We start from the raw sequence: 26,058 nt of genomic DNA, 5'->3' as shown, positions 1-26,058 counted from the left end.
ATCACACTTAGAAATATTTTAATTAATAAAAAAAATTGATGGTCACATTGGAAAAATAATACTACGACTCTCTAAAATTCATGTTTAACTTGAGTTAGATTGTACTTAAATAAAAAATAAAAAATATCTTTATTTTAGGTTTGATCCATGATTTGAAAATGGATGATCACTAAATTCTTAAATTCAAATCCAAATCCAAATCCAAATCCAACGATGATTTTTTATTATTATTTTAAGTTTATTAAAATCTTGTAAATTATATCCTATAGCATTGGATCGTGTTTTTGAAGTTGAAGTTACATTATTTTAGAAAGAAATAAAAAATATCTACTTAATATTATATTTTTGGATCCGAACAATTTAACCCAACCGATCTGATTTTTAAGACATTTCTTAGAACAAAGAAGGTCAGATGAGTTTAATGATTTATATTTTGTATCATTGTACAAGTAGAATTTGGTTCTTTAGACTATGAAGGGTATAATAGTCATTTGAAAAGAATAGTTTCTCTTCTTTTTAGAGAAATTTGACTCTTTTTCTTCTCTTTTCTTTCCATCCAAATAGGGTGAAGAGAAACTATTCTTCTCTTCTCTTCCTTTCCCTCTCTTAATGAGTTTTTCTTCCCTTCTCTCAATCTAAACAGAGCGTAAATCTTGAGAAAAACCTGTTAGGTCAATCATTCCAACAGGCACGAACAGACGGAACACACTCATATTCATTTGTAAATCGACTTCTGTTGGATTTCTCTAATAAATCGATTGCAAATTAGCTAGCAAATCAAATCTGTAACGAAGCTTCATCTTCATCTCGGTTCCGATTTCTAAAACCCTAACTATATTCTCAATTTCTCAAACCCTAACGAAGCTCGATCTTCATTGCAGATGTTTTGAGCTTTTCTCGGATCGTAAATCATCTCTAATCTTCAATTTCCCTAAATGTTCAACTGTTAGTTAATCTCTCATCTTCAATTCTTCGATTTTAAACCGATTTCTCCCATCTTCGATTTTAAAGTGCAGGGTTTTCTTTTATCGTTGGAGCTTGATGAAGACGAAGAGAGGTTTGTAGATTTCTTCAACTCTAGTTCTTTTCTTTAAGGCAAACATATTTATATTGGTGCAATTGCAGGCCTTTTCTTCTACCAATTCGATCTTCAATGGCACCAATAAACCCAATAAGTTTTGTCTTTGTCTCTAGTTTCGATTCCTTAAAATCTCTTTGTTTCAATTCTATTTCGTGTTCTTAATTGTTAAAAACCATTTTTCTAAATGATTTGATATTCCATTTGAAAGTTATTTTCATGGATTTTTGATAATTTCTCCTGTTTACAGAGAAATAAGAACCACTAAAAAAATTACCCAAGATTTCGATTGGAAAGTCATTAATTTGAAGTGAGATGTGTAATTAGGGGCATAGATCAGGAAGACGATTGGAAGAACAAAAAAGAAACTCATCTTTGAACAAAGAGGTAGTGAACCTGTTGATCTTAAAAATATGTCTTCAATCCAAAGAATATCTCATCAATGATCATTAAGAGCTCACTTTGTTATTTTTCTATGAGTCTCAAATTAACTGTACTTGTTGTCTGCAAGTTTTCCATGCTATTCAAAGCATTGTAAATGGGTTTGCTGCCTTCTTCACGAAATGCAATAGATGCTGTCTTAGGTATGCGTTTTCGTTTTTTGTTTTTTTTTACTTTTTGTCGTTGGACCAACTTCTCATGGAGATACTGGTCTTGGTTCAAAATATCACCCCAAGCTTTGAGGCCACCTATCCTTTTAGAATGTGTTTGTGTTTGTTTGTGCGTGTGTGTCCATGTGGGTTATATATGCTAGAAATAATTTAGGCACAATACTTCCTTTGTGGTACTTGATGTTGATCACCATCCTTAGTTTAGAGCAGCTCTTGGTTACTTATGAACAGGCTTAAGCATGATTCAAAAGCTAGTTCTATGCTAGATCGTCATGCTTATATGATCAAAACCATCCAACATCTCACATTATTTTTTATTTTTAGAATATAAATGACTAGCAGTCCACCAAAAATCATCATGTATGTTGAAATTGTTATTTGATAAAGTTGATATTCTCCTTACTAATGGAGCAGTTGGCTTCTAATCATACTTGTTAGATCACATCTAATCACAAAACAAATGAATGTTAACTTTGAGTTAGATTGCAATCATACTCCCAATGTTTTACTGGTGAAGTTTCACCTGAGATGCTTGAAAGGAGTCATAAATGCATATTGAGTTTAGGTGTAAAAAAAATCAATTTTTTAAGTTGTGGATTTTGAGTAAATAACTTTTGTATATTGAATGTTAACTTGGTTTAGTTCTTCCTTCACATGCTAGTTGATGTTACATTGGAAAAGGTTGCTTATCGTGTCATTGTAATAACTACAGTGGGTGGTGAACTCCCCCATGGCCTAATAATGACATCTGAGCACCCTCCCATCTGGGCTGGTCCATACCCCAGTTTCTTTTCCAATTATGAGGTAATTTTTGTTTAATCTAATTCTCATTGATAATTTATTTCTTGAAGGGCAGAAAACACTAGCACTTGTCTGTCCTATTTTATAGAACTTTTAAACCAAGTCACACTTTTAATATCACTGATTAACTTCTCAATGGCTTAATTATTTTTGAAATCAAAATGACGATCTATTTGTTTTATTACTATTTGTTTTTATTTTTTATCACTATATGAAAAATGGGTAAGTTGGACTTTGACCAATATTCAATCCAAGAAAATTAGTTGGATACCAAATTTAATTTCCAAACTCAAGCAGTGTTTCATTCCATTTGAATCAGAAGTAGGACTCAACTTTGTGCCTTATCTCAGTTTTAATGTTTTCTTTCTGAATTCTATAATGGCGTCTCTAGACGACATAGGTATCAGTCTTCATAAACATACCGAGTGTCTTTACTTTATTGTTTGCTTTCACTTTTATAAGACTAGGATCTCTCAATGATAGAATTTACTTCCTCAAATGGTAAATTGTCGACTCCAAAAAATGCCCAAAACGCTCATTTCATGGTAATCTTGTGGTAAGATTCGTCAATCTCAATTTCAAGACTTATCTCAACTCTCTCAATTGAATGCCTCAAGCTCTCCGTATATATAAGTTTGAGATCATTAATCATGTTGGGCTTGATTCTGCTGTTTTCTTGGAATATATAAGTTTGAGATCACTAATTTCGTCTTTCACTTTGATCACCTACAACTTTTGAGGCTATTGTGATTACCAATCTCACATCCTCCAGTTATTTTAGCTTTATTTTGGAATTTTCAAAGTCGAGATAGAGGAGGGAGTGCTGGGAATTACAAATTTATGTTGGTTGGCATTGCCTAATATAGGGAATTTAGGGAATTTAGAGACTATTTTGCTTAGTGGGAGAAAGGGAGGTTGAAGTGGAGAATGGGCCATCATAATTTTCATTATTTGCACTTAAAATATAGAAGGCATAATTACAAGTCCTTGAAGAGGTTGAAGGAAGATAGATGAAGGGTTGGAAAGAATGGTGTCGATCTAAAAATGAGTTTGTGCCATTCCTCGACTAATATGGTCCCAAGGTTTCACACTGAAGGCAACTTGTCCTTGTTCTATGTTCTATCATGTTATGAGGCACGTTACCACCATTAATGTGCTTAGTTGGGTTGGATACTACTGCTAATTCTCATATAGACAGAGGATCACTTGATTCTTATCATGCACACTTTGTTTTGGTAGGTAAGCTACATTAAGGGGGCATCACAAACAAGATCCTTAGAATCTGAGCTTGGGGCACCACACCATAAGAGGTTGTTCACAGCTTAGAGACACATTTGTTTGCAGAGTATGTATATCCATCTTTTTTTTTATGCACCGAGACATTTGGTCGTTCACATCTTTTTGTATGTGCGATAAACATTCCCATGTACATCACTCTTAGGTGTACCTTAGTAGTATTTACAATGATTATAGAATATGGTCTGATGGGTCAGATGTATTCATGTAGAGTTGTTGGCAGGTAAGCAGCTCTTTCTCAATGCATCTCTCCCTTAGCTCATACTTTTGTTCTGCATGCATGTTTAAAACAGATGCAATTTTTTTTTTACTAGTGTAAACAATATTTGCTGTCCATAAAACTACCCGAAACTGAAGTAGACACCCCTTCCTGTGCTTGGTTTAGGGATATTGATTTTGAAATTATTGTTGTGGATGATGGGAGTCCTGATGGTACTCAAGAAGTTGTAAAACAGTTGCAGCAACTGTATGGAGAAGATCACATAGTAAGTGTTATACTTGGGCCTTTAATTTTTTTGGGCTGGTTTATTCAGGTTTTGTGATGACCACCCATGGTTTTGCTCTCAATAATGTAGCTATTAAGAGCTAGACCAAAGAAGCTCGGTTTAGGTATATCTATCCTCTCTTTTTTTTTTTTTTTCTGTTTAACATAAACAATTAGGGACTAATATACGATCCCAAATTTATTTTAGGCACCGCTTACTCTCATGAGCTGAAGCATGCATCCGGAAATTTTATTGTTATCATGGATGCTAATCTATCCCACCATGTAAGTGTATTTGATAGGATTTAGGATCATTACATGGTTTTGTTCTGGTAGCATACTATGAACTATACAGTTGTAGATATAGCCTATGATACCTTGATGCTGGTACACTTGTCAAGTATGATAAAGGATGTAGTGCAGCGATGCTTCAAATTTTGTGAAGGGAGATCGATCTGCCTAAATGATGGATCTGAAAAGTATTATATTAATTATCCAATATCATAAACTACCCAAGGAGCTGATGAGAAGAGAAAAAGTTATCCAAAAAGCTACAAGTATTAATGCTTAGGCATAACTAAGCTACAAGTATTGAGGTTTCTGTATGAAAAATATGTTAGTTTATGGCTCTTGCCTATTGGACATGTTCTTTTACTTGTTGGCTTGCTGTTGCTGCTAGGTAGGTACATGAATATGGAGAATCTATCAGCTGAAGATGGTAAAGCTGTGTCTAAAATCCCCTTATTCTCCCACGAACAACACCATGGGAGAAAGGTTTCTTACCTTACAGATATGCAGGCAAGCATAACAGCCCAAGGCCCCCCACATTTATTTTGTTAAGGATTCGTTTGATTTTAGAAAATCATTAATTTTATAGGCTTCAATTTCCTCAACGTCTGGCTTACAATTTCTGTTGTGCCTGTTTTAATGTTCTCTTGTAAGAACATTAGCTTGATGACCACCTAATAATTGTCCCACCAAAACCTCACAGATATTACCAATGCTGGTAGGTACAATAATATTTCCAGAAATGACATACAAAAGCTTAAGAAATCTCATCTAAGCTTTGGCTAGTTGTTCCCCTATTCTATGACGTTTAATATCATTGAATTTTCCAGATTTAGATAAGAAAGCTAAGTATTAGTACCATAGGTGGTTAGTTTTCTACAATTCCCAGATTAAAAAGTAGCCAAATCAGTTTTTAGCTAGTTGGGAATTACAATAACTTAATAACCATGCCTGGAATATAGATGGTATGTCCTTTGGCGACTAATTCAAAACCAATGTTGGCAAACACAGATAATGATCTATATGTTTGGTACAACAATTTCTTTAACATACCTGTTCTCAAGAATAGGTGGGACTGTTAAGAGATTCAAGGGGAGCAGTCTCTGATTAATGGCATAAAGAAAGCTAACTTTTGTACATTCGTATATCACTTATGGTGTGAACGATGTAGAATGGTTTATGAGAAGACATAACCAAGTGGAACTTACACTCGGGTATATTGTTAATGATATATGCCTAAATTTTTTGAACCAAAGGCTTCTAAGTGGAAGATTCTGATTACAACATTGCATTCCTTAATAGAGGAACCCATGCAAATGGGAGCTGCTAGAGGAGGGGGGATTTGGCACTATAATCAGTGATAGGAATAGGTATTTGCTTGTTATTATTGCTGCTTGTGTGAGACCTTAGTCTGTTACCATGAGTTCCAGCCAATCAAGGAAGACCTGCTCATGACCTTAAGGCAAGGCTGCTCCAAAATCGAAGTGGCCTCAGATTCCAGAATGGTGATAAATTGCATCAATGGTCTATTTTAGGTACCTTGGCAATAAAAGGAATTATCATCCACATAAGGGAATTGTCACATGTTTTTTTCTCATTTCTTTTGTCCATGTATGTAGGGAGACTAATAGGGCAGTGGATATACTGGTTAACTTGTTTGTAAATAAAGAATCTAGAGAGATAGATTAGTGTATAAAATTACAAAAAAAAAAAAAAAACCAAGAATTGTGAGAAGATTAAACCCAATGGGAAATTGGTCGAGGTAGGGTAGCTAGAAATCACCTTAGAAGAGCAGCATAAAGATCCTTTACTACTTTACCTCAGTCTATATGTTTAGTCAAGGTACCTTGAATATTTCATATTCTCCTTTACCTCAACTCACTTTCTTAGTCGAAGTCATGTGAAGGTTTTACTTATCAATCGCTGATGATGTGCTGTAAACAACTATATGTTTTTTTTTTTGTAACAATGCTGCAAGCAACTCCTTTTTGTAATGATCTGCAACTGGCATGAAATAAATTGTAGGAGCATCAACTCTTGACTAGTGATTGACTTTCTCCTATTGTATTGACAATGAATTCATGCACTTGCATAGAAACTGGTGGAGCCAGCAAAGATTGAACGTTGGGCTATTGTTAACTTCTCTACTCGCTTTGATGTACGCAAACCATGCGCTGAATTCCTTGTTGGCCATTGAAAAATCCTTTTCTGTACCTATGATTTCCAAGATTCCGACCATTATTGTTGGAATGGATGTATCTCATAGCTCGTCGGGCCAGTCTGACGTTCCATCTATTGCTGCGGTAATGAACATTGGCTTGCTCATCTGCTACTTATTGTTATTGAGTTTGCTCGTAAATTATGTGTATTTTTTCATGGTTCGGTTTATATTTCCATAGACATGGAATTTGCCTGACTATTATCACATTTTGGTACTATTTTCAATTTGTGGAAAAATTCTTAGGTCGTCAGCTCAAGGAATTGGCCACTGATTTCTCGTTATAGAGCATCGGTGAGGACACAATCACCAAAGGTTGAGATGATAGATTCTTTATTTAAGAAAGTTTTTGATACAGAGGATGAAGGCATAGTTCGGTAGGCACAATTCTTATAAGTTTCTCTTATTTTTCTCAAATTTTAACAACAAAAGCTTTTTAAAATCAGTTGATTTCATCTTCAAATTATTATTTTTTATCATGCTCTACAATTTAGTTTTATTATATGGATTGATGTAAGGGTGCACGAGTTTTTTCAACTTCAGGGAGCTGTTGGTGAACTTCTATACTAGTTGAGGGAAAAGGAAGCCTGACCAGGTTATCATTTTCTGGTACTTTTATTTGTTTATTTATTTATTTATTTTTTAAACTTTTCTTTTTGGCATTTGTGAAATATTTCAAAGTAGGTTAATAATGTGCTCTTGTAAAGGATGAGAACAAGAAATGACAATAAAGTCAAAGTTATTCTTGAGATTCGTATTTAGTAAAATATTTTCTTATCACTTGTTTGATCTTTAATGTCATCAATAGAATTTTCTATCTCTAGCTATTCTATTTATCTTTCTTATTTGTTAATTAATAATGTGTTGTGTGTCTAGGGATGGCATCTGTGAATCCTAGTTCAATCAAGTTTTGAACATTGAGTTGGATCAAATCATTGAGGTTATCTTTTCTATAACAAATTCCCTTCCATAATAATGTCTAGAAAAAAAAGAAAGTAAATTTTCATGGTTAATTACAAAATTTTAACAAATTCCCTTCCACCAAATGTAGTTCCCTTGTTAGCTGAACCGGCCGACATCCCTAAGCTAGTGATCAAGGTTTCCAAGCCCAAATGTTTCCCAATGAGTAGATCTGATTATGGGCGTAAGGGACAAGCAATTTCATTGCTAACCAATCATTTTAGAGTTAATACTACTAATGGAGATGGCTATTTTTTTCCACTATAGTGTATGTATCTATCTTTCTCAATGTCTTCTATTCTGGATTGTTTTTATGCTAAAGTTGATAATTCCCTCACCTAATGATAGTTTTGTTCTTTCATCTTCATTGGAGCAGGTTTTCTTGTTTTACGATGATGGTTGACCCATTAATGGGAAAAGTATTGGGAGAAGAGTGATCGACAGAGTTTATGAAACATATGATACTGAGCTTGCTAGAAAGGACTTTGCATATGATGGAGAAAAAAAATTATTTACTATTGGTCCTCTCTCACAAAACAAACTCGAGTTCTCTGTTATGCTTGAAGATATCTCATCGAATAGGTACACGTGTGTGGTTCATAGTTTGGATTTTACTCTAGGTTTCATAATATTAAATTTTCTAGATGATTTTGTACATAGGAATGCTGGGAATGGCAGTCCTATTGGTAGTGGATCTCCAAATGAGGGACAATTGCGGTTTGTTTGTAATAATATTATGCCGACATTTTGTAATTTTGATGATGAAGTACTTGGTAATTTTGTAAATTATAATTCATTGTAACTCTTTTTGTGTATAAAGGAATGTGATAGAGAACTTCAATGTTTTCTATTTTGGTCTATTTTGATCGCAGGTAATAGGTGCATAGAAAAAAAAACAAAAAAAATTAATTTTTTTTAAATGTTTACGTATCGGTTTATGACCACTTTAGATATCGGTTTGTAACCAATATCTAAAGTCTCAAACTTAGGACATCAATCTTATAGACATCGGATTTTAAATCGATATCTTAAGGGATTTTAAATTCATTAGCGACACCTTGATAGAGATGTTCTATCAACCGTTTCGTATTTGCTTAGGAACTGTTTATCCATATTTGTTATAGTGCTTACCTTGATTGTGTGAAACTTAATGAATGTTTCTATTTATTTATTTTCTGTTAAATGAATTGTTTCTAATTTGTTTGATAAGATTAGGTAAGACATAAAATAGCTTCTTGAATCATGTTGCTTGCTCGTTAACTTCTAACTCCCGATTGCTCAAGATTGTCCAAATTTGAGTTGATATGTTTCATTTTTCAAAGATTCTAGCCTTTCTAGCTTCTAATGCAAGTCAGTCTCATTTAAAAAGCCTTTGATCATATTAAATCAATTAATCTCTTTATTGTTGAAATCTAATTGGAGTTTAGAATTTCTAAATATGTTGAATCAATCATATTCAAGATACATATGTGAATTTCAAAAAGGATACACTCATTAAGTTTAGAATTTCTAAATATGTTGAATCAATCCGACATTGGTTCCTAAAACATAGAAAATGAACATTGTGTCATTTATGGAAGTCTTATCACTACGTGAAAATTGGAAAATTTGACATAAAAATTTGACGGGCCAAGGCCCATGAATTTTAGAAACTGAATTTTGATGGTCTAGGACTGGCGAAATTCTTGATATTCCCAGATTTGATGGCTTAGAGCTATCGAATTTCTCTCATCCTTCATTAATTTAACAGTTTTGGTCCGTTGACAAAAAAAATTTGACAATGAAAAATTCGATGCCAATTCGACCTCTTGGCCTGTCGAATTTTATGAAATTTGACGGCCCAAGGCCGTCAAATTTGGGCTTTTTGCACATTGTGTATGTTTGTTCATTTTTTGTTTTACTTATTCAGATATGGAAACTTGGATTCTTTCAAGTCTCAAAAAACTACAGAATTGTATTAATTGTGCACCAAAACATCTCAATGGTGTCTATATCACTTGGTTTAATGGGTCTACCAGGCCTGGCAACTTTGCCAAATGCCCTTTTATTTACCTGTGTCATGCTTATAAAGTAGAAACTCATCACCAAAAAAATATCAGTCTCTGTGTCTATAGACTTCTAGGTTTATTTATAAAGTTTTCACAACTTTGTGGGTCATGTGGAAAATTCCTTGAAGTGCCTTTGAATTCTTAGAGTTCAAAACAATAGCTTGGTTCTTATAAATGTTTTTCCTCATATTTCAAGACCATTGCCAGTCCTCCTCAATTGCTAGCGTTGAGCCAATCATCTAGAGACTAACTATCGGAAGAAATTCCCCATGCGGATCAAATCATCAATCTCAACAATTTTAATAATTGATCTCAACGATTTTAAGAAAAAAAAAGCAATATCCTTTTTACCCGTCAAACACGGATCTTGTTCCATTACTCCAGTAAGATCCACGATAGAAGAAAGAAAACTTTATTAAGAAAAAGAGCTATATTAATATTACCTGTCAAACATGGGATCTCGTTCCATTATTTCAATAAGGTCCATGATAGAAGTAAGAAAAAAATTAATATCCTTATTACCCGTCAAACACGGGTCCATAACAGAAGTAAGAAAAAAATTAATATCCTTATTACCCGTCAAACACGGGTCTCATTCCATTATTCCAATAAGATCCATGATAGAAGTAAGAAAAAAAATTAATATCCTTATTACTCGTCAAACACGGGTCCCGTTCCATTATTCCAATAAGGTCCGTGATAGAAGATGATGACTTTTGTAGTCTATAGAGTGTCAAGTACTCTACTTTATTATGTTATAAAAAATCCTTATTTTTCAATTAAATTACATAATTACTATTATTTTATTTGAATATTCAATACTATTAAATATTTTTTTATTATATATATCTTGCTTTTATAAACTTTACCAATCTTGAGATGATGGGGATAGGAGTATGGTGCAAAACAGCCCATAGCAAGGAAAGTTTTTCAAAGGGTCATTATTATATGACTTGTCTAACATGAGTCTTGTCCCATTACTCTAATAATGACATTTATAGAAGATAATGAATTTTTATACTTTTGAAGTCTTTAGAGTGACAATTGTACTACTTTATTGCATTAACAAAAAATAAAAATAAAATCCTTACTTCTAACTAAATCACATAATTTCCATTATTTCATTTGATTAATAAAATATTATTTAATTATATTTGATTAGATATATGCTATTTTTATGAACTTTACCATTCTTGATATGATGGCCAAATAGGTTGCAATGGACTCCCCAATCACTACGTGTAAAAAAATGGGTAAATTTGACAGCAAGGTCCATCAAAGTTTTTTTCATGTAGAGTTTAAAACGGTCGCATTGAATTTACCGCTTTTTCACATGTGAAGATAGGGTGATTATGACATACACCTCACAATTATGGTGAATATTTGAGATACCCTTTCTTTCTAAATTTAAGAAATAGTACTCTTGAATCTTAGTCTACTTTGGAAGACTTAAAAAAGGCAAAATCGATTGATTATTCTCCAACAAAGTTGTCATTTTTTGAGCTCTTTCTTAAGTATAAGCATGGGATTACAAATGACAGATTTGGAGGAGAAAAGAAGAAAAATCCGTAGTTGTTGGGTAAAGCTTGAACTTTAAGATGACAGGTTTTTTTTTTTATACTAGGAGGGTGGTGGCAGAAGAAATCAAATTTTTTTTGCTAAAGATGAAAAATGAAAGCATTTTGGATCATTTTCTATTAGCCTCTCAGGAAATACATTGATCAAAGAAGTATGTCCATTAATTTGAAAACACAGGAGGAGTATCTCAAATAATCAGCAAAACTTGAAAGGGTTATGGTCTTGGGATTGAAAGAATAATAAGGTGTAGTTATGGACTATCAAACTACCTCACAAAACTTAGTGACTTTTTAGACAGAAATCCCTCTATCAAGGTCTTTTAAGTAATTTTTCCTAAATTTAAGACCCTCACTTAATTGCCATTGTTGCCCCCATACTTCGATAGCAACCATAAACATGAAGATGACTTTTTTTACTTTTTGTAGTCTTTGGATGATCAATTTCATTACTTTATTGTATTAATATAAAAACCTTAATTTTAGTTATATAACATAACTATTATTATTTATTTTAATGATAAGGTATTGATAATTTTGACATTAAAAAAATCTTTAAGTAAGAAAAATTATATCAGTCTACCTAGAAAATAAGAAATATCCTTTATTAGTTGTCTATCACGATAAAGCTATTGTCCTCTTTAGATTGTAAAGGATTCTACTCATGGTTTTTAAACTAGTCCGAGATCGAGACGTATCGTCCGAGTTAACTCGATATCGGAGTTGAACGAGACTAACTCACAAAATCATTTTTTGGCCGAGATTTAAAATTCACATTCAATTTTTTTATTTGTCTCATGAGATGTCTCAAACATATCGAAAAACTCGTCTGAGACAACTTGGTATCGGAGTTGAACGAAACGAGACAAGAAACCAAGTTTAAAAACCATGATTCTACGTTATTCCATTGAGGTAAAATATATTGATTTTAATTAAATTGTATAATTGTCATTATTTATTTTTAAAAGATAAGATTTAATTTGTAAGAAAAACAATATTAGTGTTCAAAGGAATTAAGAAATACTCTAGTTCATTAACTGTCATTATTTACTTTTGAGAAAAAAAAGAAATATCCTTATTATTCGTTGAACACGGGTCACGTTCCATTACTCCAATAAGGTCTGTGATAGATGATGATTTTTGTCAAGTGCTGTATTAATTAATTAGATATATCTTGTTTTTATAAACTGTACCAATCTTGACAATGATGAAGACAGGAGGAGTAAGGTGCTGGAAAACAGCCCATTGCAAGGAAAGATTTTTGGGTGGAGAGAGTAGTGTTAGAGACACGTTGCAACGTTGTTCTAGTCAAACGTAAGAGACACTCTCTGTCTTCCATGTAATAATAATTATAATTATAAAAATAATATGGTTTTTGAGAGATAGAGTCATTCATTCAAGTCAGATAGTCATCATGGCTATAACATTATTACATATGAAGAACAAAACTTTCTTCTTTCTCTTTCTCATCATCTCTTTTGCTTTTCTTCTTTTAATACAACAACAAACTACTTCTGCATCAACAACATCATCATCATCTTCATCATCAGCACAAGCTTTGCTCAAATGGAAGAAAAGTTTGTTCAATTCGATTGGATCTAAAATGGATTCATGGTCTAATGCCACCAATCCCTGCAATTGGACTGGAATTCGTTGCGAAAACTACCCCGAGATTGTCGAGATCGACCTCTCTTTTCTGGGCCAGAATGGTACACTTGATGAATTCGACTTCTCGGCCTTCCCCCATCTCACCTTCCTATACCTCGGTTCCAACAGCTTTTTTGGAGAAATCCCAATTCAAATTGGGTCTCTTTCAAAACTCACTGCTCTTTATCTGAATGACAACTCTTTCACAGGTATGATCCCTTCTAAGATAGGAAATCTCTTAGATCTCGAAGATCTGTGGCTTCAAAACAATTACTTATCTGGTGCAATCCCACATGAGCTTGGTAATTTACAAAAGTTACAATGGCTCAAACTTGATGGAAACCATCTAACGAATCCAGATCCAATTCATCAGTTTAAGGGCATGGCATCATTGACAACACTCGATCTCTCTAGTAACTCACTGGGAGATGAGGTTCCCCCATTCATCTTTCACTGCCCCAACTTAATCTTTATGGACTTGTCTTCTAATCTTATAACAGGCCGTATTCCAGTGCAACTCTTTACTAATCTTAAGAACCTCCGATACCTTTACTTGAGTAATAACTCATTGGAGGGACCGATTCCATCAGAAATCAAGTATCTTACCCAACTTCAATACCTTGACTTGACAAATAATTCATTGGAGGGACCGATTCCATCAGAAATCAAGTATCTTACTCAACTTTATTCCCTTTACTTGAGAATGAACAAGCTCAATGGTAAGATACCCCCCGAAATTGGCCTTCTAACCAACCTCATAGACCTTGATTTATCTAATAATCCGTTTACTAGTGGGCCCATACCATCTTCCATAGGTAACCTTAGCATTCTTGAGTACCTATATCTCTCAAATACAAGCTTGAATTCCAGCATTTCCAATGAGCTTGGATCTTGCATCAACCTTATGTATCTTGACCTGTCACTCAACAACCTCTCTGGTCCTTTGCCTCTTTCTATGGTCTCTTTCCATAATCTCCATCTTTTGTTCCTATTTAATAATAGATTATCAGGGAAGATACCTACTGAGATTGGAAACCTATCACATCTAAGATATTTAGATTTATCTGCAAACAATCTAAGTGGGCAGATACCAGCCAAACTTGGTGGATGCAAAGATCTATTATTCTTGAAACTCAGTCATAATGATTTAATTGGAAAAATTCCTAAATCATTTTGTAATTTGAGTAATTTGGAAATCTTTGAAGCCTCTCATAATCATTTGGAAGGACATTTGCCAAGATGTTTAGCTAATTGCAAAAGCCTACAAGTTCTAAATTTGGAAAATAATCTGTTACAAGATGTATTTCCTTTTTGGCTTGAGGTATTGCCTTTGTTACACGTCCTTGTATTGAGATCCAACAAATTCTATGGTCATATTGAACATCCTCGAACCGATTATGGTTTTCAAATGTTGCATGTCATAGATATTTCTTCCAATAGATTTACAGGTCCTTTGCCGGCAAAATACTTTCAAAGCTGGAAAGCAATAATGATGGTGGTAGGGAATAAATCGCACTTGGAGTATATTGAAGATCAGTCTTATTATCATATCTCAGTGACCCTCTCGTACAAAGGACAAGAGAGGGTACTAGAAAAAATCTTGACCACCTTTGCGACACTAGATCTCTCCAACAACCGCTTCGAAGGTAAAATTCCAGAAGTGATAGGAGATCTCACGTCTCTTATTCTACTAAATTTGTCTCGTAATGACTTCATTGATCACATTCCATCATCGCTAGGGAATTTGAAAAATCTTGAGTCATTGGATCTCTCAAAAAATAAGCTTTCAGGAGAGATTCCTCAGCAACTGCTTTCTCTTAATTTCCTTGCTATGTTGAACGTTGCACAAAACCATCTTGAAGGAAGCATTCCACGAGGTAAACAATTTGATACATTTTCAAATGATTCTTATGAAGGTAATCCACAATTATGTGGTTTTCCATTGTCAAGAAAATGCATAGGTGTCAATGTGATGCCGCCACCAACAATGATCCAAGAACTCAAGAACTCAAGAATATTTGATTGGAAAATATTTATGTTGATAGGATATGGATGCGGAATGGTAATTGGTGTTGCAATTGGATATACTATTTTTTGGAAGGAAAATGGATGGCTCACAAGGACTTTTGAAGAGGCAATATGCAGGCAAGGCAAAAGATTGATGAGGATTCACAGACTCCATGCAAATGGAAGATGAAGAAAGCATGTAAAAAAACACTTTTGTTCAAATGAACATTGCTGCCTGGTTTTATTTTAATTTTTTTCATAAGATGTTGTAATCGTAACATTTGTTAATAAAATAAGTTGTCTCTTTGACTCTAATTAATCTTACCAATCAAAAAAAAGGAAAATATATGATAGAAAATCATGTTATGAGCTTGACTAGAAGTCATTAGAAACTCTGTTTTGTTGTTGTTAGCTTTAAATCTATTTTTTCATATCTGTAAATGTTTCTTCTTTGTGATGAGTTCTATTTCTTACTGTAATAAAAATAAAAATAATAAATAAATAAAATTGAACCTAAGATCGAAGTAAGAGAAAGAGGGAGAGATTGTAAGATACACGAATCCTCATTCACCTCTTATATAACATTCTATCGATGCCCTTTTTGTGATTCCTCTTTCCATTTTTGCTCCTTTAATCTCAACTAAATTTACTATTTAAAAAAAAAAATGTTCAGCTACTAATGGGTTACTGAACTTTGGTCAACTGAATCCAAGCTCCCTCAAAAAAAAAAAAAAAACTGATTTAAGGGCTTGTTTTGGTTACTGTCTTTGAATGAAAGGGTTTTCTAAAATATCTTTCTTTTGTCTCAAGAATGATACAAACAGTCCCCTTACTGTTATAATCTAATTAGGGGTTGAGGAGGTTGTTTCTAGTCAATTTCGAGAATTTTTACAAACATTTGATAGATTCTATTTTATTTATATAAAAAATTCCATTTCTAATGGTAAACCTTGTCATGTTTGATATGTTACACTTTCAATTTTATGTTTCTTGAACACCCCAGTTTTTATTTATTTATTTATTTATTATTATTATTATTATTAAATAAAATTTTATTGAAGCAAAGAAGAGAACTAAGAGGCGGTCTTCTTGACTGACCAAACAAATAGGACAAAACAATAGAAAATCAACAAAGTGAAGATCCAAGCTTGTTAAGTTGGTAAAGGTCTTGGGTGTTGATACCACAAATCTAGGTTCAAAATCGATCTTCGCTCACTAACCAATTGTCTTCTTTGCCTTCTAGTTCTTGCCCTCCATTGCCTTCTAGTTCTTGCCCTCCAAAGAGTAGAAGAAAATTTTTCTTCCCCCTATTTAGGTTGGGTTTTTGTTGTTTGCTCAGAAAAAAAAAATGTGAAAAATAATTTTCTTCCCACTGTTTAGGTGTTGATTTTTTGTTGTTCATGTTCAATGGTTGTCTTATATTTTAAATAGTGGGAGATAATGGATGATTATTGAAAAAGACCATAAATACAATACTCTTGCTTGGTACACTACAAATGATTTGCATTACAAATGGTTTGCTATGAATGATTTACTATTGCTTGGTAACCATTGGGAAATCTCTTGTGAATCTTTTTTTGTGATGGGTTAGTCTTTATAATAAAAAAAATTCATTGTCATTTTGCAAATGATTTATGGTATTTTTTGTACCGCATAGCTTTTGCTGAAATTTGTTAAGAATTTAGGTGATCCATGCAATTGTTTTTTGCAATGCAAATCATTTTTAAATTGTGTAACCAAGAACCAGTAAAATTGATTTCAGAAAATCATTTGCATTCGCAAGTGATTTGCAGTGTACCAAGTGCACAATGGAAATGGGTTGGGGTTATGAACTTATAATATGATTGAGTCAATTCCATGATTATAAGTTCATTTCATACCAGACTAGAACGAAATAGGGTTATGTACATTTCAGTCCAGACAATTCTATTTTTAGCTTATTGGATTGTTTATTATGCATGTATTTTATTTATTAGGAAAATTTTATATGTCCATTTTTAAGAGGAGATGCTGCCGAAGTTTCTATAGAATTATAAATTTTTTATAATTTTTTAAAGAATTATAAACTTTTTTAAATTAAAATAATTTTTTTATTATAAATTTTTAATATAAAATTATTTTATATATATATATATATATATATATATATATATATATATATATATATATTTAATGTAATTATATATTTATAAGGGTATTTTGATAATTTTTTATGCATTCTAGGTGCATTATCAACCTTAAGGATATTTTGGTCATTTTATCCTAGTACAACAGATTCCAGAAGCTGTATCAAACAATAATTACCAGATTCTAGTAAACAGCACAGGACTTTTACAAAGCTCTATCAAACAAGCTTTTCAGTGTTTCAGCTTCTGACAGCAGATTCTAACAGCAGAAGTTGACAGCAGATTCAGACAGCTGAATCAAACGGGGCCAAAGTTTTCATAACTTTGTGGGTCATGTGGAAAATTCCTTGAAGTGCCTTTGAATTCTTAGAGTTCAAAACAATAGCCTGCTCTTTAGGTTCTTCTAAATGTTTTTCCTTATATTTCGAGACCATTGCTAGTACTTCTCAATTGCTAGCGTTGAGCCAACCATCTTGAGACTTACTATTGGAAGAAATTCCCCACGGAGACCAAAGGATCAAATCATCAATCTCAACAATTTTAATAATTGATCTCAACGATTTTAAGAAGAAAAAAAAATCAATATCCTTTTACCCGTCAAACACGGATCTTGTTCCATTACTCCAATAAGGTCCATGATGTTGGAATTATTATTATTAAAATTATTTTGTAGTCTTTTCACATATACAAATTTTATATAAATACTGGATTGTAATTTGTTCAAAACATTAAGGGTAAAATTGAAAATCATGCTAGTGGTTTAGCATTGGTTACCAACATCAAATATGATGGGTTAATGAACATTCTATCAAAATTTAAGTGGTATTCACCTAATACTACAATTCTACGATGGGTAGAAAATCTAGTATCCTCTTTTATAAATTACAGACACTCCATTTTCGCACTCGCCTAATTAATCAACTTGTCAATCCGATTGTGACGGTTCTCGATGATGGATGAATATTCCAATGCTCTATTTTGTTGTTAGATATGTTTCAGAAATTCAAATGAGGTATTTCAAACAAATAAAACTTTAGAAACCACGCTACACTAGGAAAATGTGACCCAAAAACATAGAAATCATCATTTTGAGACCAAAAAAAAAATTTTACAAGAAAAATCACTAAAAAATGATCAAATTACTAAAATACCTCTAACATCAAAACATCCTTGAAGCCCATATTACGCTTAGAAAAATCCTTTCAAACACATAAAATAACAAATTGAAACCAAATAAACCATTCCGCCAATTTTCACCAAATTCAACAAAATTACGAAAATACCCCTCATAGGTTCACCAATCATTTCATACAAAAATTTTTATAAGTGACACAAATCGATAATCTCATTGAATTCCTTATGAGAAATCGATTCCAAAACATCCCGGAACATCGAAAAACGATTTGAAATGCAAAAGTTCTCTTCAGGGGCAAAATGGTACTTTTTCAAATTTAAAATTTTAAAATGTCAAAATTAATAAATAAAATATTAATTAACGTAAAGTGAAACCGTAATAAAAAATTAATTTAAAAATCTGAACCAAGAAAATTAATCAATCAAGCCTTCAGGCAAAATTGTTGATAGTTGCCCACTTATTTAAATAGAGCCCCTTTGATATTTATTAAAAGACCCTTCCATCTAGGGTCCAAATAATTGAAAATATAATTAGGGGGTTCTATACAAAACCTAAAAATATATTATTTCATTGTACGCAAGATTAAAAAATCTAATTTAAAAGACCAAATCAATCTCAAAAGACTTAAGTCAAAACCCTAATTCACCTTATCTGAATGGAGTCCTAGTCAAATCCTAATTCTTCTAAAAATTTATAAATAAGAGCCTCAATAACCTAATCTCAGAGGTCAAAATAAATCCTAGAAAAAATAGGTCAAAAAGTCTCTCTAGCCTTGTTCCTAATTTTGAAGCCTTAACTCCTTACCTATCATCCAAACCCTAGCTTTTGTTAAAAAAAAACTCCCAAAAATCTTTCAAACACATCTAGAAACCTTTCAAAAATCATAGAAAACACTCAAATCTAGAAGAAAGATACATCAACTTAGATATCAGAAATAGATCTAATGACGGAGGAAAAGCAAGAAAACTCATACAAGGACACTCTCCACCAGTACTAAAGAAACCATCGTAATCAGCTATGCAATTTTTTTTATTTCTTTTTTTTAATTAATTTTAGGTCATTTTGCAATGTAGTATTATTTGAAAAAAAGTAGAGACCGAAATTTGTCGGGTGAGGTTGGTGCCTAATACCTTCTAATCCCGTAATGTGATCATCGGACCATTGTCTCTTTTATTTGTAGATTAGTTGTTTTATCTATTTAGAGTCAATGCTCGGTTCCTAGACCGTAATAACTAGGTGGCGACTCCCAAACCTCAAAAATCAAAAGTGGATCCACACACTCTGCGGATTGAGGGCGCTTTCATAAATAGGTGGTCGTCCCCCCCTCTCTACACACAAATTATTCTATTATTAAGATACATGTTCCCATCACCAAAGGTGTAGGTAGAGTTAGGGTGGTACACTTATTCTTCGCAGATCAACATCAAAGTATTCTTCACGGATAATCGAAAATACGAATCTAGGTATTTTATAATTATTGTATTTTCGATTCGATTATTCTATTGTTTGTTCAAGATCAAATCCTAGATCCATGAATATTTTTTGTAGTATTTTTCTCAACAATTGGTATCAGAGCCTACGCAGAATTTGTTCTTGTGCAAAACCTTGATTAAATCTAAGTTAAACTAGATTTATCTCGATTAAATCTAATATGAATCTAGATTTATTTTGGAATAAATATTTTTTATATATTTATTTATGGCTTTACAGAAGTCGATCTTTGAGATTTGATTTCTATTATGTCTATTCGATTCGAATTCTTTGATTGATTTTTTGATAGAATCAAAGTGATCTTCCAGATTTTTCCATCAAAAGATTGAATAAGGGTTTTAATGTTCTATGAAGAAGGAAAATCGAAATTTATTTTGGAATAAATTTTTCTTTAATTTTAAAACCGTATCTATTCCAAAATAAAAAGGCAAATCTACCTTTTTGTTCTTCTTCAAAGAAAATAAAAGAGATACAATAGAGGAACACGATTTCAATTCAAGAGATGTGCGTGAAAAAGTATTTATGGTTATTATCTACTTTCAAGTCAAAGATGTGTGATATGAGGTCCAATCTTAGGTCACTTCAACACCATGCCCGGATGATGAAGTCACATTCACTCACGGATGAAAAAGTATCTATGGTTCCTATCCACTTTCACGTCAAAGATGTGTGATACGAGGTCCAAGTTAAGGTCACTCTAACACGACTCTTTTGTATTTTATAAACCCAATAATATATCGTTTGTAAGGAATTTAATGATTATGCAGTATGTACTATGGCATCCCATGTTTTGGCAAGAATGAGCACTACCATATAGGCAAAGTATGTTATTAATTTGAGACATACGTGTATGTGTTGCCTCGAGGCATGTAGGGTTTTGGTACAGTAAGGTCTGTCTTCTTGAGGAAGAAGACGATTGCTGGTTTCAGTCGGGTTTTCGTTTGGTTTGGGCCAAGCCCGATAGATTATTAAGATTGGGCTTTTATTTTCAGTTGGACCAAGCCCAATTCTTTATTCGATTGGGTTCAAGCCTATTCACATGATCTGTTGGATTAAAGCCCGATTTAGTTTTCATTTTGGGCTAAGTCCGTTTTATATTTTATTTGGACCAAGCCCGTTTGGCTGTAATGATTGGGCTAAGCCCGATTCATATTAAAATAACGTTTTAAAGGTTTTGTTGGGTTAAACCCGTTTCAGACTCAAACCGACCCGCTTATTCGTCTCGTTTGGGTCAACCCCTGACCTGGTTAGAGGCAAACCGGTTCAGCCGAATCGGTTCAATTGGTTCAAGCATGAACCAAACCATTAAAAAAATTGTTTTTCCTTTAAAACTTCGAAAATTCATCACTAATTCGTTTTAACTCTAATTTGGAGTAAACAAGAGTCCATTTTGAATATTTTTTCGAGATCTATTTCATAAAATTATTAAAAATAATTCATTGATAACAACATATAACAGTAAAATTCAAATTTAGTTATACCTTTTTGGAGAATATATCTATAATTATTTTCTTTTATGTTGTAATTTTAGTTGTTGTTATTATCACAAATGTTTATACCCACATTCAAAACAAAAACAATAAGAAAGCAAATGTAGATATATTAGGGTATAGGTCTTGCATATAGGGGTTTAGGAAGACACTTTGCATGATCGTTCAAGGAACGTGATGAAAATAAGGTAGCAGTCTGCCTAAAGGTGACCGTTCTATGGAAGTTACGGGTTCTTGAATTCTGAAACTTAGGTGATGTTTGTTAAACTGAAAAAAATAAGTGTTGAATAGCATTAAGCGGTGAAATTTATAAGCAGTGAATTTAAGTGCTGAAAAAGTTGTTTGTTTAGATGTTGAATCATATTTGTTACACATTGTTGAAGCTGGTAAATTGTCTTTGTCACCCTTACAATCATATTATACATTGTTTGTATGTTTCAAATGCCTATTTCTTATCAAACACAATAAAATATATTATTTCTTATAAAATTAAAATACAATTCATTTTTAAATAATAAATAATACTAAAATCTTCAATTTATAAATAATAATTTCTATTTATAAAAGCCCATAAATTTCAAATTAAAAATAATAATGTCATACAAGTTACCAAAATTTGAAGTCAACATTAAAATAACTTAATTTTGGATGAATAATTTTCGATGGAAATGAAGGATGTGTAATTATAAAAGCATCCTATGAATTAATAAGGGCAACCCACACTATAGCCATTTATTTTTTCTGTTTTATATGGGTTAAGGTTTTTGGAATTAGCAAATTTTAGTGAGGATGGTCTATATAGTCTAGAGATCACCTTCACCAAAAATCAGCCATTTTGAAACTTTTAACTCGTCAAAAATAATTTTCAAATAAAAAAAAGGGACGATTTACGGTTCTTGAACTTGTTTTGATAGGATTAGAAGTTTTAGGATGTGTTGATTTTTAGTGAGGATGATCTCTTCATAATAGAGATCATCCACATCAAAAATCAACTTATTCCAAAACTTTTAACCCATATAAGACAAAATAATTTAGCCATGGTGTGGGTTTATTAATTTGTGGGATGCTTATATACTAATGAGGAGATCATCCTCACCAAAAATCAACTCATTCCAAAACTTTTAACCCATATAAAACAAAATAATTTAGCCATGGTGTGCGTTTGTTAATTTGTGGGGTGCTTATATACTTATCCATGGGATGTAAGAGATAATATCCTTTTAAAAATAAGGACATATTTATCCAAGCTCAAAAAAATAAAGGGCCTACTTGCCCGTGTCGAAAAAAGTGAAGTTCTTACCTCTTCAGCACTTTTTTTCAGCTTCAAAATAGTGCTGAATTTTTTCACTTATTTTCAGCAATAAGCGCTGAAAATATAGAGTAAACAAACACGTTATTTTGACAAAAAATACTGAAAAATAGTGCAAACAAACACTGCCTTAGTACCTTGCTAAGATCACTTAGTGACACTCTTTTGCATGAAATCACTAACTTATGCCTAAAGGTGATTTAGGGATGTTTGTGTAGATCGAGTAAATAGAATAGTCACAAGTATGGAGGAGAGAGAAGAATAACCGTCTTGCCTGAAGGTGTGGATAGTGACTGGATTGAACTGAAACATGAGTGGGTAGGTCAATATGCGTACTCCAGCCCAATTTTAGGGAATATATAATATATTGAGATCTTAGCCCAAAGGCAAATCTTGATGATGCGACTTGTTTCTACCTACAGAGTAGAAAGTATCACCCTTAATAAAATACTCTGAAACAATTCGACCAAAACTCCTGGTACGAATTGAAAGAATTGGATCCCACAATATATTTTAATATTTGACCATATCTTATTACAGCTATGGATGGGTCATTGATTCAAAAGAGTCTAGCAAAGATTGAGCATCTTAATGGCTCTAATTACTCATGTTGGAAGATGAATATTGACATTTTATTGGGATGCATAGATTTTGATTTTGTTCTCTTTGAGAACATGCCACCAACTCTACTTCCAAATTCTACGGAGTTGGTAAGGACCCATTTTGCTAAATGGGAAAAGACTAATAAATTGTCTATGATGATCATTCGAGCACCTATTAGTGAGACTCTTCGAGGTGGTATTCAGACCACAGATACAGCTAAAGAGCTGTTGTAGATCATCAAGAAACAGTTTGTGGGAACAAATAGGTCTTTTCAGTATAAGTATATGGGTCAGTTGATGAATCTGAAATATGATGGTAACAAAAATGTGAGAAACACATACTTAAGATGTCTAAACTTGTCATTGGTCTCCGAGAACAAGGGATTATTTTTGAAGATGACCTTCTGGTTTACATGACAGTTTTATCTCTGCCTAAATCCTTTGATACTTTTAAAGTCAATTACAGTGCATAAGATGCTAAATGAGATCTGAATCAGTTAATTTCTCTTTGTGTCACTGAGGAAGTAAAATTGAGAGATTCGAAAGTTGAGTCAACACATTTGGCAATTCATGTAAGTAATAAGAAAATTTTCAAAAATAAGGATTTCAAGAAAGACGACAACAAGAACTTCAAACAAGAAAAAGAGTTCAAAGATTTCAAGAATCAAATAATAATCAAGAAAAAGATAGAGGCTGAAAAATAGACAGTGAAGATTGCTGGTTCTACAAGAAGAAATGACATATAAAGATGGATTGCTTTGCGTATAAGAACTGGTTGCAAAAGATTCCAAGAAGGGTTCGTCAGCAAGAGAAACCCCAGACCAGAGGATAGATTTTTCTTGGGAATGCAGAGACATTGCAGGTTGAGGTTGTTGGAGCTTATTGCCTCATTCTCAATATATGACATTCTTTATTTTTAGAGGAGACTTTCTACATTTTATCTTTTAGATGGAACATTATTTTCATTTCTAGATTGGATATTGCTAGTTATGTCTTTTTTTTTCAACTATAGTAGGTGAAAGCGCCCTCGATCCGCGGGGTGCGCGGATCCGCTTTTGACCCTTGAGATTTGGGAGTCGCCACCTAGTTATTACGGTCTAGGAACCGATCAATGACTCTAAACGGATAAAAACTAATCTAAAACCAAAAAATCTGAATTCGGGGATCATGTTACGGGATTGGAAGGTGTTAGGCACCAATCCCGCCCGGCCAAAGTCGGTCTCTACTAAATTTCCAAGTAAATTACATTGCTAAAACCTAGATAAAAATAAAAATTTACCTTTCCGATAACAATGACTTTGTTCCCTCAGATCTGACAAAAAGAGCTCCTTGTACCGTGCTCCCTTGCTTTGTTCTGTCTCCGGATTTGACTTCGGATCTCCTAGACCGAGGTATCTCCTTGCTTTTGGATCTGAACTCTTCAAGTTTGTTGCGGATTTGGGGGTGTTTTTAGAAGGCTTTTGGGTGTTTTCTAGACTAAAATTGAAGGAGGGATGTTAGTTAAGGAGTTGGGACTCCAAAACTAGGGTTTATGAGGGGCTAGGGGAGCTTCTAGACCTACTTCTCTTAGGGTTTTTGATTTGATGCGAAAGTAGGGTGTGAGCACTTCTATTTATAGATGTTTTTAGGGGTTGATTTGGATAGAGTTAGTATTTAATTAGAGATCTTTTAATTAGAGTTGTGTTTTAGTTTGACTTGTTTTAGGTAGAGTTGTGTTTTAATTAGAATTGTTCTAGGTAGAATTGTGTTTAAGTTAGAACTCTATTAGATAGAGTTAATATTTAATTAGAACTCTATTATGACTTTTGGTCTTATTCGATTGACTTTTAATGTTTTGACTTCAGTCTTAATTGATTGACTTTTAATATCTTGACTTCAGTCTTGCTTAATTGACTTTAATTTTGACTTCAGTCTCACTTGATTGACTTTAATACCTTGACTTCAGTCTTGCTTGATTTACTTTAAATTTTTGGAAAACCCTCCTCTAAAATATCTTTAATTCTTCGGACCCCCAAATGGAGGGGTCCTTAAAAAAATATCCCACGAACCCTCAACAATTTTGCCTGAGAGTCCGATTAATCGATTTTTAGGTTCAAAATTTTAAATTAATTTCATTAATGTTTAAATTTAATTATTTAATGTTTTATTTATTAATTTCAAATTTTTTAATTATGAAAATTGTGAAATTATCGTTTTGTCCCCGGAGAGGACTTTTCACGTTTCAAGTTGGTTTTTAATGTTCTAGGATGTTTTAGAATCGGTTTTTCGTAAGGAATTCAATGAGAATGTTGGTTTGAAAATTTTTATGTGAAATGATCGTGAACTTTATGAGGGGCATTTTCGTAATTTTGTCAAATTTTGTTAAAATTAGAGAAATAATTTATTTGGTTTCGATTTGTTGTTTTATGTGTTCGAGAAAGTTTTCTTAAGCGTAACGTAGGCTCTAAGGTTGTTTTGAGGTTAGGGGTATTTTGGTAATTTAGTCATTTTTAGTGATTTTTATCGTGAAATTTCTTTTTGGTCTGCAAGATGATGATTTCTATGTTTCTGGGGTCGTATTTTCCTAGCGTAGCGTGGTTTCTAAGGTTTTGTCAATTCGAGATACCTCATCCGGATTTCTGAAACACATCTGGTAACAAAATAAAGTAATGGAATACACATCCATCATTGGGAATCATTGCAATCGGATTGACGAGTTGATTAATCAGGCGGATGTAAAAATGGGGTGTCTACAGATGCCCCTCTTTGGCAGAGGGTTGAAGCAAACTAGATAGCAAATCTATTTTGGTAGATAGTGCGATATCTGAATGCCAAAGCTAGTGACAGTTCATTTTGCAGCCTGATTTAACAATTCGTCGAGGTGTTCGGATCCCTGAGGGTCAAGCTCTCCCCG

General features: G+C 33.0%; 2 protein-coding genes across 51 annotated transcripts; both read left to right on the top strand.

Moving 5' to 3' along the window:
* The first annotated feature begins 542 nt into the window (after positions 1–542).
* LOC147382809 (dolichol-phosphate mannosyltransferase subunit 1-like) lies at positions 543–8,596 on the top strand. Of its 50 annotated transcripts, none has more exons than XM_086429520.1 (11): positions 543–3,046; positions 4,172–4,271; positions 4,362–4,395; positions 4,479–4,555; positions 4,954–5,068; positions 6,654–6,861; positions 7,023–7,153; positions 7,295–7,385; positions 7,653–7,716; positions 7,828–8,004; positions 8,113–8,596. In XM_086429520.1, exons 1-5 carry the CDS (start codon positions 2,967–2,969, stop codon positions 4,981–4,983), a joined length of 321 nt encoding a protein of 106 aa, XP_086285646.1. In that variant the 5' UTR covers positions 543–2,966; the 3' UTR covers positions 4,984–5,068; positions 6,654–6,861; positions 7,023–7,153; positions 7,295–7,385; positions 7,653–7,716; positions 7,828–8,004; positions 8,113–8,596. The 50 variants fall into 50 exon arrangements, 46 of the variants coding, with proteins under 46 accessions (XP_086285646.1, XP_086285648.1, XP_086285645.1 ...); XM_086429522.1 differs by having other exon boundaries at positions 4,950–5,068; XM_086429506.1 differs by adding an exon at positions 3,730–3,835 and having other exon boundaries at positions 553–904; positions 1,012–1,057; positions 1,406–1,465; positions 4,172–5,068.
* Positions 8,597–12,737: 4,141 nt separating this feature from the next.
* LOC147382808 (uncharacterized) lies at positions 12,738–15,327 on the top strand. The gene is made up of 2 exons (XM_086429471.1): positions 12,738–14,882; positions 15,051–15,327. The coding sequence occupies exons 1-2, from the start codon at positions 12,773–12,775 to the stop codon at positions 15,200–15,202; spliced, it is 2,262 nt and encodes a 753-aa protein (XP_086285597.1). The 5' UTR covers positions 12,738–12,772; the 3' UTR covers positions 15,203–15,327.
* The last annotated feature ends 10,731 nt before the right edge of the window (positions 15,328–26,058 follow it).

This window comes from Akebia trifoliata, chromosome 16 (assembly GCF_017979445.1).
Source record: "Akebia trifoliata isolate Shusen 1 chromosome 16, ASM1797944v1, whole genome shotgun sequence".
In the NCBI taxonomy this organism is placed as follows: Eukaryota; Viridiplantae; Streptophyta; class Magnoliopsida; order Ranunculales; family Lardizabalaceae; genus Akebia; species Akebia trifoliata.
This window is presented reverse-complemented; position numbering and strand designations above follow the sequence as displayed.

What these genes read in the sequence shown, in the direction of transcription:
- LOC147382809 (XM_086429505.1), top strand. Translation starts at nt 4,986, where the DNA reads ATGGTAAAGCTGTGTCTAAAATCCCCTTATTCTCCCACGAACAACACC. An exon ending in CTTACCTTACAGATATGCAG is followed by an intron (nt 5,069 to 6,653) that starts GCAAGCATAACA and finishes GCACTTGCATAG; the next exon opens with AAACTGGTGGAGCCAGCAAA. An exon ending in ACGTTCCATCTATTGCTGCG is followed by an intron (nt 6,862 to 7,022) that starts GTAATGAACATT and finishes AAAAATTCTTAG; the next exon opens with GTCGTCAGCTCAAGGAATTG.
- LOC147382808 (XM_086429471.1), top strand. Translation starts at nt 12,773, where the DNA reads ATGGCTATAACATTATTACATATGAAGAACAAAACTTTCTTCTTTCTC. An exon ending in TGAAGGAAGCATTCCACGAG is followed by an intron (nt 14,883 to 15,050) that starts GTAAACAATTTG and finishes TTATGTTGATAG; the next exon opens with GATATGGATGCGGAATGGTA.